At 57.8% G+C, this 12,193-nt stretch overlaps 1 protein-coding gene across 1 annotated transcript in view; it reads left to right on the top strand.

Annotated features, from left to right (window-relative positions):
- tspoap1 (TSPO associated protein 1) overlaps positions 1–12,193 on the top strand; it is a 63,874-nt gene that overhangs the window by 37,226 nt on the left and 14,455 nt on the right. The window contains exons 9-20 of the mRNA XM_084698018.1: positions 432–599; positions 1,385–1,468; positions 2,983–3,072; positions 3,367–3,489; positions 3,665–3,769; positions 4,088–4,138; positions 5,293–5,325; positions 7,365–7,545; positions 8,655–8,887; positions 9,839–9,954; positions 10,136–10,245; positions 10,355–11,248. Of these exons, the coding sequence (XP_084554144.1) occupies positions 432–599; positions 1,385–1,468; positions 2,983–3,072; positions 3,367–3,489; positions 3,665–3,769; positions 4,088–4,138; positions 5,293–5,325; positions 7,365–7,545; positions 8,655–8,887; positions 9,839–9,954; positions 10,136–10,245; positions 10,355–11,248 (2,188 nt within the window). The remainder of the gene's footprint in view (positions 1–431; positions 600–1,384; positions 1,469–2,982; positions 3,073–3,366; positions 3,490–3,664; positions 3,770–4,087; positions 4,139–5,292; positions 5,326–7,364; positions 7,546–8,654; positions 8,888–9,838; positions 9,955–10,135; positions 10,246–10,354; positions 11,249–12,193) is intronic.

Raw genomic sequence — 12,193 nt, 5'->3', positions numbered from 1 at the left:
CAGGTCTGGGAGAGCCAGGGGATCATGAGACGGGAGGATCCACAAACGAAGGACAAGCTCTTTCTTTCGAGCTTGAAAAGCAAACTTCCCCCCAGTAGGAGAGAAGGCTGCTGTCCCGTTCCAGGCCGGAGGGATTCCCTCTGGATTACGGGGTGATTGTAGTCAGACCACTCGCCGCTAATCTCTGTCAGGTGGTGAAGACATCAAAGTTAATGAGGCAAGTGATGATCACAAGTTCATGATGCAGTCAGGAGGAGCTTGGTTCTTGACTGCGGCCTGTGAATGAGAGCTCTCCGGAAGCTTACACGCTCTGTGTCCTTGTGGATTCTTCTTCTTCATCGCCATGGCGCCCGTGCGTTTTCAGAGGACGCGGCTAGCCCCCCCCCTGAGATCCGCTGTGAGCGTGGTGCTTGTGGCTGTTCCCCTGGCAGGTTGCAGGAGAGACCCCGTGCGCGGCGTTAGATGAGGCCCCAGCCAGGCGTGAGGAGCCTCCCGCAGAGGAGGAGGAGCCGGGGCTCCCACTGACCCCCCCGCCGGGCCCTAGCCCCGCCCCCTCCCACCCGGAGCAGCACACCCAGGAGCAGCGTCTACAGTTGCTGGTGAGTGACCGCCCTTAAGCCCCACCCCCACCTCCAACGGTCCGCACGCACTCACATCAGACCCGGCCGCAGGCACCGACAGCAGGCCTCTCCTCAGAGGCTCACGGTCTACCGTGTGAGCCAATCAGGCCACGGGACGGCTTTTTAATCATCAATATGCTCTTGCTCTGTCCCCATTGGAGAGGACAGCTCCTCCATGAAGCCAGTCTGCAATTAGCCCCCGTGTCCTGTGTCCTGCCCCCCTCGCCCCCACGCTGGTAATACTCGACGATGAGGCTGCTGTGGCCATACTGAAATAAGCTGATTTCTCCCATGCCTGCATGTCAGCTCCATTTAGAATAATTAAAGGATCTTAAGCTTTGTAATACCTGGATGTTGGCGTATCTGAGGTCAACATGGAAATCCAGGACTTCCCCCCCAGATTCATAACAGATTGATGGTCTAGCTACTTTTGGTGAAAGTAACATTATACACTTGGCTTATGATGCTGTTGTATGTGACTCCAATATGCAGTGCAGGGCGTTGAAAGAAGCCCTGAGAGCGAGACGAACCCAATAACATGTTTGTGTTGGTTGTTTGTGTATCCCCGTTTATTTATTTTTAAGGCAATTCAATCTTTAACAAAGAGAAAACGGCCTCTATAAGCAACGACAGCAAAACAATAGATCAGATTTCGGGGGTCATTTTCGATTTGCCGTTTGGAATGTCAACAGGGACTGGCATGCCCGACACGTGCAGTATTGAGGCGTGACGCGTCCCCTTTGTGTGATGGTGGTTTTATCCAGGAAAGCGAGCTGAGCAGGAAGAGAAAAGAATGTGAGAGCCTCGAGCATGAAGTAAGGAAGAGACAGAAGAGATGCCTGGATTTGGTAAGAGACCTGCTGCAGCCTGCAGTCCCTCTGTGTCACTCTAGAACTGCAGCTCCATGTGACCGAGGCTGGGTGGTGGGTGTTGGGTGTTGGGTGCTGGGTGTTGGGTGCTGGGTGGTGGGTGGTGGGTGTTGGGTGGTGGGTGGTGGGTGGTGGGTGGTGGGTGGTGGGTGGTGGGTGCTGGGTGGTGGGTGGTGGGTGTTGGGTGTGGTGGGTGGTGGGTGCTGGGTGCTGGGTGGTGGGTGGTGGGTGGTGGGTGCTCGGTGCTGGGTGTTGGGTGGTGGGTGGTGGGTGGTGGGTGGTGGGTGGTGGGTGGTGGGTGTTGGGTGTGGTGGGTGGTGGGTGCTGGGTGCTGGGTGCTGGGTGCTGGGTGGTGGGTGGTGGGTGGTGGGTGGTGGGTGTTGGGTGCTGGGTGGTGGGTGGTGGGTGGTGGGTGGTGGGTGTTGGGTGTTGGGTGTTGGGTGCTGGGTGGTGGGTGGTGGGTGGTGGGTGGTGGGTGTTGGGTGGTAAGTGGTGGGTGCTGGGTGTTGGGTGGTAAGTGTTGGGTGGTGGGTGGTGGGTGGTGGGTGCTGGGTGTTGGGTGCTGGGTGTTGGGTGGTGGGTGGTGGGTGCTGGGTGTTGGGTGCTGGGTGTTGGGTGTTGGGTGCTGGGTGGTGGGTGTTGGGTGCTGGGTGGTGGGTGGTGGGTGGTGGGTGGTGGGTGTTGGGTGTTGGGTGGTGGGTGCTGGGTGGTGGGTGCTGGGTGGTGGGTGGTGGGTGGTGGGTGGTGGGTGTTGGGTGTTGGGTGCTGGGTGGTGGGTGCTGGGTGCTGGGTGGTGGGTGGTGGGTGGTGGGTGTTGGGTGGTGGGTGCTGGGTGGTGGGTGCTGGGTGTTGGGTGTTGGGTGCTGGGTGGTGGGTGCTGGGTGCTGGGTGTTGGGTGGTGGGTGCTGGGTGCTGGGTGCTGGGTGCTGGGTGGTGGGTGGTGGGTGCTGGGTGGTGGGTGCTGGGTGGTGGGTGCTGGGTGCTGGGTGGTGGGTGGTGGGTGGTGGGTGGTGGGTGGTGGGTGGTGGGTGTTGGGTGCTGGGTGCTGGGTGGTGGGTGGTGGGTGGTGGGTGCTGGGTGCTGGGTGGTGGGTGGTGGGTGGTGGGTGGTGGGTGCTGGGTGGTGGGTGCTGGGTGGTGGGTGCTGGGTGGTGGGTGGTGGGTGCTGGGTGGTGGGTGCTGGGTGGTGGGTGCTGGGTGGTGGGTGGTGGGTGTGGGGTGGTGGGTGGTGGGTGGTGGGTGGTGGGTGTGGTGGGTGCTGGGTGCTGGGTGCTGGGTGCTGGGTGGTGGGTGCTGGGTGCTGGGTGGTGGGTGGTGGGTGGTGGGTGGTGTGGGTGGTGGGTGCTGGGTGCTGGGTGCTGGGTGGTGGGTGCTGGGTGCTGGGTGCTGGGTGGTGGGTGCTGGGTGGTGGGTGGTGGGTGGTGGGTGCTGGGTGGTGGGTGGTGGGTGTGGCCGTCTCCCTGCTAACCCTAACCCTGTGCTGCTGTCCCCCAGGAGAGCCAGCTTGAGGAGGAGCGTGGCCGGAATGAGCAACTAGAGGAGGAGGCAGATCTCCTCAGGAGGAAGGCTCAGCTGCTTGACCAGGTCACTCACCTGCACCCCCCTCTGTACACCTCCCTCTCTCTGCCCCCTCTGTACACCTCCCTCTCTTTCCCCCCTCTGTACCCCCCCCCCCTCTGGACCCCTCCCTCTGGAGCCCTCCCTCTCTCTCCCTCTGTACCCCTCCCTCTCTCTCCCTCTGGAGCCCTCCCTCTCTCTCCCTCTGGAGCCCTCCCTCTCTCTCCCTCTGGAGCCCTCCCTCTCTCTCCCTCCACCTTACCCCTCCCTGTCCCTGTCCTGGCTGAGGCCCACCTGACCAGTACTTTGTGTCCATCCCAGACGCGGGTTGAGAATGAGGACCTGAGGGAAGACCTCTCCGAAGTGACCGCTCAACGCAATTCCGTTCTCGAGGAGAACCAGAGACTCCGTGCCAAACTGGAGAACCTAGAGCAGGTCCTAAAGGTGCGACAGAGGTGGCACGGGCCGCCCGTACACAACCGGAGCGTGTCACAACAACAAGCCACACACTCTCTCCCGATCCACCATCCCCCCCCCCCCCTCCCCTGTGACTCGTGGTGGTGTCGTCATGCTGACTTGACCCCTGCTCTCTTGTGTGTGTGTGTGTGTGTGTGTGCAGCATATGCGAGAGGTCGCCGAGCGAAGGCAGCAGCTGGAATTGGAGCATGAGCAGGCACTGGCTATCCTCAAGTTCAAACAGGATGAGATCAAACGGCTCCAGCGGGTGAGCGCCGTCGACCTCCGTGCCCCCGTCCTCATGTCGCCCAGCTGGGCTGCGCTCACAGCTATCCCCCCCCTCCCCCCCGGGCAGTCAGGCTGGTCCTCGGCAAACAAAACGCTTAGTCACTTAGTGGGTTTGGGGGCCTGTTTGGGAGGGGTAGTGAAGCCTCCGTCCAGCAGGGGGCAGCCTAAGGGAGCACATGTGGCCTCCAGGCGTGGCTTGTCTGGGGATCGGACCGTTGGGCTATGAAAAGACAGCGTGCTTTGATTGGTGGGGGGAAAGCTAATATCGCTTTCTTTTTTTGTCTCTCTTCCCTAACAGGCTCAGTTTTTCGCTAAGAGGGAGCATGAAGGGGTGGTGCAGATGCTGGAGGTGAGGGTGCTGCGCCACAGTCCTCATCACACTCTCACGGTCTGGACAACGTGTGGTCACACTGAGCACTGGAGGCAGGGCCGGCCCAAGCCTTTACAGGGCCTTAAGCAGAATTGATTTGGGGGCCCCTTGTCGTTGTTAATATATATATATATATATAAAAAAATAAATTAAAAAAAATGTAATTTAATGTGCTCTTGGGGGCCCTGTGGTGGCCCTAAGCAGTCGCTTAGTTGGCTTATGCCTTGGGCTGGCCCTGGCTGTAGGCCTTCAGTCCCCACACTGCAGAGACAACCAGAGACACCCAACACGTACCCATGTTCATCCAGTATTGACCCTGTCCCTGTCCAACACCACTTTGTAGACCTCTCTCCACCAGCCCACCACAGTACAAACACGTGCAGAAGGTGTTTCACTGAACATCCGCCATGACAGCGCCGAGAGAGGCCGGTTTGAGCTTCAGAGCTGGCAAAAGCTAAACCCTCTGTCAGTGAGTGACGCAGTGTGAATTCAGAGAGGGAGGGAGAGAGAGGGGGAGGGGGAGAGGGAGAGGGAGAGGGAAAGGGGGGGAGGGATAGAGAGAGGGAGGGAGGGATAGAGAGAGAGAGGGATAGAGAGAGAGAGGGATAGAGAGAAAGGGGGAGGGAGAGGAGGGAGAGGGAGAGGAGCGAGAGAGAGGGGGAGGGAGAGGAGAGAGAGAGAGGGGGAGGGAGAGGAGAGAGAGAGAGGGGGAGGGAGAGGAGAGAGAGCTGTGCAGAGCGCGAGCACCTGCGTATGCTACCGTTGGATTCTGAGCCCTCCTTGTGCTCCAGCACCCGCAGCCGGGGACAGCCAGCCGTTACAACAGATGGCCGCTCTGACGCCTCTTCCACTCACTACAGTACTGAAGCTGTGCAGGGCTGGGGAGCACACCTCAGGCTAACCAAAGACATGCCAGTGAAGGGTTGTCTGAGTGCACGAGGGAGAGTCTGATACCCAGTTTTAGCACCCATTCTTTCAGCTCACACACACCAATGAAAAGATAACGGCTGAATGAATCGATGGTACAAGATTCATGCATAACTTGCTGTCACTGTCTGTCCTTTCCCGTGTTCCAGTGAGTGGGTCAAGCACGGAGGGGGGTGTTTCCTAATGAAGTGTGTGTTCTGTTGTAGGAGTTGATCCAGCTTGTGTTGCAGAGGGAGCTGGTAGGAGTACAGTCGCTCCGCACCCGTCTGACTTGATCACTACCTCCTTCCTCTTCCACCGCTCTCTTCCTGCTCTCTGTTTCTGCATCTCTCACTTTCTCTCTATTTGTTTTCGTCTCTCCGCTCGCTCTTTCTTTCGCTCTCAAAACCAGAGCATAACCAGAGAAAGTCTCTCACTCTCTCATCCAGAGCATAACCAGAGAAAGTCTCTCATCCAGAGCCGACATGATTGGGAGTTCTGTCCGTTGTTTTGAGTCTAATGCAGCTGACCTAGCTCTGCAGGATAATATGTGTCCAATCAAAAGCGAGCTATCATTTTAAATCCTGACTTGAACGTCGACTGTTGGGCTCTAAGCGTTACACAGCAAAAGAGAGGCTTTAGGTGTGGAAGTCAGAGACATTGGATTTGTTGCCAAAGCCAGGCCTTCTGTGTGGACTCTGGCCTGCAGTGTGTCTAACCTATTAACTGTTCTCCCCCTGGATTCAATGTTTCACCAGCATGTGTTTGTTTTGAACTGCTCTTTTTGTGCTTTTTGTGTTTTTCCTCCTGCTAACCAGAGTACACTGGACTGCATGCAGGTACTGACTCTCCTCAAACCTCCAGTTCCTGTCACCCAGACTCCCTCCTCCCTCCTCAAACCCCCCACCTAAACCTCCTCTTAGACCCAGCGCCCCACCTTGCCCCTACAAAGCCTCAGGCCATAACGTTTGTGCGGAAAGTGGCGCTGCTCCAAGGTAGCAGACGTGGTCGTGAGTGGATCCCCTCGTGTTGAGGATTCACGTTTGCCCCCCCCCCCCGAGGTTCCGCAGAATCCACGCTCTCCTCCCTGAGAACATCCCTAGCCCGGTCTGAATGCTTTACTCCACATCAGGCCATGACTCTCTCCACCATTTTGGACCTTCTGCCCCCCCCCCTCCCCCGTGCTGACTAGCCGGTTGCGCTTGTGTATATGTGCTTGAGGTGATTAAAGTGTTGAACAGGCTGAGGCAGAGGGCTGCTTATAGCTTAGTGTGTCTGCAGCACGGCCCTGTCGAGGGGGAGCGGTGGCTTGTTACTTAACCTCGAGGTGCTGAGGGAACGTTAACACGCTGTCTTGGCAGGCCCCTCTGCGGGGCCCTGAGATAGTGCTGCTGCTGTCTCTCACTTCATAGTCGCTAATGTACGTTTAGATATTTGAGATATGACTCCAGAGTGAGGCTCTGTCACATCCTGGCGAGTGCTTATTCTGTGAAACGGTATCAACTGTTGGATCTGTGTCAACGTCATGTCCCTTCGTTTGACACAGTACATTTTAGAAAGGTCTTTTATTTCTTTTTTTTTTTTTTTTTTTTTTGCAGCTAGTGCTTTGGTGTAGGTGAGAGGTTTAACAGGAAACCGTGTTCAGACGGTTTCGTTCGGGGCCCCTGTGACATCGGTCTGCCAGGAAACTCCCGCCACAACCGGAAGCGAAAGCAGCCGCTTATAGAAAGTCAGTGGGGCTGACGCTCTGCTCGGTACAGCTCAGGCTGGGGCGTGCTCTGTAGTGGTTGTGGCGGGGTGAGCACACTTCTCTGTCGGAGGGCGTGCAGAGTTCCTGCAGGCTCCGCTCCGCGGCTCGTCACCCTCCCGCCTTCCCCTCGTACCCCTGAACCTCCTTTTTACTAAACGCCTGCCAACTGTGACCTACACGCTCTCTGGCCTTATGACTTCTCCTTTTTCGTTTTGTTTTAGCTGAGTGATTCGAGTGCCGTGTTTGCATCCTAGACCCCGATTATGCTTCATGGATGCTGCTTGTATGGATCATTTTATACACACAGTTAAATTGCATAGATTTCTGGCATGAATGATAATTACAACGACTAGGCCTATTCAATGTATTCGTCGTAGCTAATTGTGCAGCCACATTACATTTCTAACGACATCCAAGGAGGTTGGCCATGATAGAGTAGTGGCTTGAAGCATGAATCAATGAGTTATTAGGCAGTGATGACCTGTGTGCTGGTTGAGATGTGTCTGAAGGCCAGGAGCACATTACGATTGTGTGTGCGTGTGTGTGCAGTCTAAGGTGCGGGACTTGGAGGATAAATGCCGCAGTCAGAGCGAGCAGTTTGGCCTGCTCTCCCACGAGCTGGAGAAGTTCCGCCTGCAAGCGTCCAAGATCGACCTGGGCGACGCGGCCATCCTCAGCAACCCCAGCCTCTGCCATCTGACCAACGGGCTGGGCCTGGCTGGAGACAGGGGTAAAGATGTCCACTCACGTCCATCTGTTCATTTCGCACTCCTATGTCCCATTAAGTTCCTCTCATTCGTATAAATCCTTTAGTCTTATGTGCTTTAATCTCAGGTTAACTCATTGAATATTTATGAGCCAGTGGGATCAGCTGGTGGACTGGTGTGTAACTGTACATGTGGGATTGTGTAGCTATTACAATAGGTCTAAACCAAGATGATTGAATTCAAAAGATATTCTACTGGATGTCCGACAAACACTGGGAACGCAGAACATTCTCCATAGTAATCCTTGCCACATTTGGCTCTGAAGCAACCAAATCCCACTCGCTATCCACCTCACCTCCCACGCTCCAATCTATTCATCCATTCATCCTTCCACTCATCTATTCCTCCATCCCGCCATCCCTCCTGTAGATGTGCTGTGTGTGTTCTGCACTCAGGGGGCCCGTGGGATTCGATGTCTCTGGGGGAAATAGCCTTCTGGAGTCTGGAGGGGAGTGACACTACGCCGTGCCCTGAGACCAGTGATCCACCTGGTACAGTTATGATGTCACTGTTACCGGCCGGTGTCACAAACACACTCCCTCCCTCCCTCACTGCCCTGCCTGGTTTGACCCGCCTGTCACCGGGCACTGATAGGCTAGCGCCGTCACCCGCGCTAGTATGCACACACGCCGCCTGTCGTCACTGCCACCCAGGTCGGTGAGGGGGAGGTCAGGTTGTGGGTTAGTGAGGTCCTGTAGCTCTGCAGCACTAAGCCCCTTAGTTCTTACTGGTCCCGGTGTGACACGACGCCTGGGGTCGTGACCCTTTTCACCACAGAGACAGATGGAGGCTGCGGCTTGCTCTCCACCGTTTAATCAGCCAGGAGCCGACCTTCAGCACTGCAGGTCACCTGACAACCTGCCCCGTCCCCTGCCTTACTCAGCCTCGCCTGCCTCGACGCTGCGATGTGTGGCTCATGTGTCCCTTCCTCTCCCTCCTCCTCTTCTCTCTCCTCTTCTCTCCTCTCCACCTCCTCTCCTCCTCTCTCCTCCTCCTCCTCCTCCTCTTCTCTCCTCCTCCTCCTATCCTGCTCCTCTCCTCCTCCTCTTTTCTGCCCTCCTCCTCCTCCTAGATGTGGCGGCAGCGCTCCGATTGGGGGCCACCCCCCACGCCGCAGGGCTGTCCAGGACGGAGCGCTCCCCCACCACCAAGCACCGAGAGCTGCCCACCATCAGCATCAAGTCAGGCTCGGCCTCCAGCGCCACCAAGTCAGAGATCACCCACCTCAGCCCCAAGTCAGAGACCCACCTCAGCCCCAAGTCGGACCCCCACCTCAGTCCCCGCAGGTCCAGCCCCACGCACGAGGTGAGAGCCCAGAGCACTGACGGGGGGTTGCTCATTGCCTCGCATGTCAACGTTCTGTTTCGTCGGAACTCCTAGGAAAGTAGGACTTTAGGGACGTTCAGTGAATTGCATGGTGTCAAAACATATGAGTTTACGTATGTTTACATGAAAACCTTCTGTTGTAACTGTACAAATCTGAGTAGAATGAGAGCTATGATTCAGTAGTGACTGGAGGTGTCCCTACATCTCCTGTTGTTCCTTCCTCTGTATGTATCAGATGACAGATTGCTTGTTGAGATTACCAAGACTGCTCCCTCAATCATATTGATTCATGGATTTGGATATCTGACTTGATGGATTTAAAACGACATCATTAACCCTTCCCTCGACTGACACGACACTAGCACGCCGGCCCAGTGGGAAATAAACCGGCCCAGCTCCTCTTACAAACCGAAAAACACTTGTTCCCCCAGCACAGCCTTAGCTAGACAACCATGCTCACTGTGATTGTGTTAGGATGGTCCATTCAGATAGTGCTAGGTAAGAGTATAAAGGCTTGTCTTTGAGGGTTCATCCAGCTAACCAACCAGCCAGCCAGCCAGCCAGCCAGCCAGCCGCTCTCTAAAGCTCATATTTAGTGAGATAATCCACTGGCTGCTGTGGATTATGAAGGTTGTAGTAGTTGTAAGTGATTATCCTTAAAAGGGTTTTTCCCCAGGGGTGGTCTGTAAATATGGTGTGCTTTCTTATTGTTTACCTGCACAACCATTACAATTAGAGAGCCATCCGCTCTGAATGTAGTGGACCAATATGCTGGGGCTTATCAACGGGGGGGGAACCACACCCAGTCTGTTACTGTGTCGGATGCGGCTTGTCAGTGGCTTGGTCCCCATCCCCTGCCAATTGTGGGCTGTGGCGATGGGTCATGTGACGTTGTGGGGAGCGAGCCTCACGCCTGCGCTGGTTCCCCAGGTGGACACGGCCAGCGAGGTGGAGGAGCTGGACATCGACGTGGCCCCGGCGCCCTACAGCACCCTAACCACCGGCCATGGAGCAGCCAGGCTCCGGGTGTTCATCTCCAGATACAGGTGAGGAGACGTGGTCACCTGACGTGTGGGGCAGGAGGGGGGGGTGTGTGTGTCTGGGACTCACCGGAGGTGGGGGGGTGTGGTCGATGTGTATCTGGGACTCACCGGAGGTGGGGGGGGGGGTGTGTGGTTGATGTGTATCTGGGACTCACCGGAGGTGGGGGGGGGTTTGTGTCGGCAGTTACAACCCCTACGACGGCCCCAATGACAACCCAGAGGTGGAGCTTCCCCTCACGGCTGGAGAGTACATCTACGTATACGGAGACATGGATGACGACGGCTTCTACGAAGGTGCCTGTTCCTTCACACTGATATCCCGTCTGTGTTTGACCAACGTTATTGAAGGATTTCTTTTTTTTTTTTTTTACTGAAAATGTGTTCTCTGCACTGCCCCCTGCAGGTGAGCTGATGGACGGGCGGAGAGGGCTGGTCCCCTCCAACTTCGTGGAGCGCGTTTCCGACGACGACGTCATGAGCGCCCACCCTCCCGAGGGCGTGGAGGTGTCCCACAACTCCCTGCTGGACAGCAGCCTCCACAGCGCCAGCGAGCGCCACCACCACCCCCCCCCGCACCACCTCCCCCCGCACCCTCGCACGGCCCCCGGCGCCTCCGACAGGACGGACCTTCCCCCCGCCTCCGCCCCCGCCCCCCCGGAGCCGCCCTCCGCCCCCCCGGCCCCCCTCACCAACGGCCTGGACCTGGACCTGGAGGAGGTGGGGGCGGACACCGTGCCTTACCCCCGCAAGCTCACCCTCATCAAGCAGCTGGCCAAGAGCATCATCATCGGGTGGGACCCCCCGCTGGTGCCGGCTGGCTGGGGCAACGTGTGGAGCTACAACGTGTACGTGGACCAGGAGCTGCGCCTCAACGTGCCGTTCGGCGCCCAGACCAAGGCGGTGCTGGAGCGTCTGGACGTGGCCCTCAAGGCGTACCGCGTGTCGGTGCAGAGCCTGACGGAGCGCGGCGCCTCCGACCAGCTGCGCTGCAGCGTGCTGGTGGGCCGCGACGTGTGCGTGGCGCCCACGCAGCTCCGCGTCGAGCGCCTCACCGCCACCTCCGCCAGCCTGGCCTGGCTGCCCAGCAACAGTAACTATGTGCACATTGTGTCCTTGAACGAGGAGGAGTGCGAGCTGGTGAAGGCCGGCTGCTACTCGCTGTGCCTCGCCAACCTCTCGCCCAGCCACCACTACACCGTCAAGGTGGAGGCACGGCCCCACCGCACACCCTGGGAGCTGCCCTCGGACCGCCGCGAGCACAGGACTGCCACCATCTCCTTCTCCACCCTCGTGGCAGGTCGGTGTTTGCAGCCAGGGGAGAGAGCCACACTGTAGGGCAGACCCTGCCGTTTGGTCCCTCATTTTCCATGTGTGATTATAGACAGCTGACAGCAAAAGCCTTAGTGTGTATTATATGCCGTCAGACAGGCGCGTTGCCGGGAAAAGGCTGTCTAAAATCAAAAGCTTTGTCTCTGAGGCCCTAGATATGGATGAGCAGACTGTTTGGGGCTGATCCTGCGGGGACAATCCTGTGTGTTTCAAAATATGGCCCAACATCAATATCATGTCCTGTTAGGTCATCGCTCCGAAATATCTGTCCATATCGAGGCTAAAGTGGATCAGACATGGAGCAGGGCCCTCTGCTGTAGGCAGCCATGGCTGCTGATTTAATCCCTGCTCTCTTCCCTCTCCCCATCCCCCTCTCCTCTCCCGTCCAATCCCATCCCCCTCCGCTCTCTCCACCCCCACTCGCTCCCCTCCACCTCCCTCTACCATTCCCCCCCTCCCTTCTCCTCCACCCCACCCCTCTCCTCCACCCCTCCCCTCTCCTCCACCCCTCTCCTCCACCTCCCCTCTCCTCCACCTCCCCTCTCCTCCACCCCTCCCCTCTCCTCCACCTCCCTCTCCACCCGCTCTCTCCACCCCCACTCGCTCCCCTCCACTCCACCTCCCTCTACCATTTCCACCCTCCCTTCTCCTCCACCCCACCCCTCTCCTCCACCCCTCCCCTCTCCTCCACCCCTCTCCTCCACCTCCCCTCTCCTCCACCCCACCCCTCTCCTCCACCTCCCCTCTCCTCCACCCCTCTCCTCCACCTCCCCTCTCCTCCACCCCACCCCTCTCCTCCACCTCCCCTCTCCTCCACCCCACACCTCTCCTCCACCTCCCCTCTCCTCCCCTCTCCTCCACCTCCCCTCTCCTCCACCTCCCCTCTCCTCCACCTCCCTCTCCTCCCCTCTCC

The sequence above is a fragment of the Hypomesus nipponensis genome, chromosome 5 (assembly GCF_054491055.1).
Source record: "Hypomesus nipponensis isolate SF chromosome 5, ASM5449105v1, whole genome shotgun sequence".
Taxonomy (NCBI): Eukaryota; Metazoa; Chordata; class Actinopteri; order Osmeriformes; family Osmeridae; genus Hypomesus; species Hypomesus nipponensis.
This window is presented reverse-complemented; position numbering and strand designations above follow the sequence as displayed.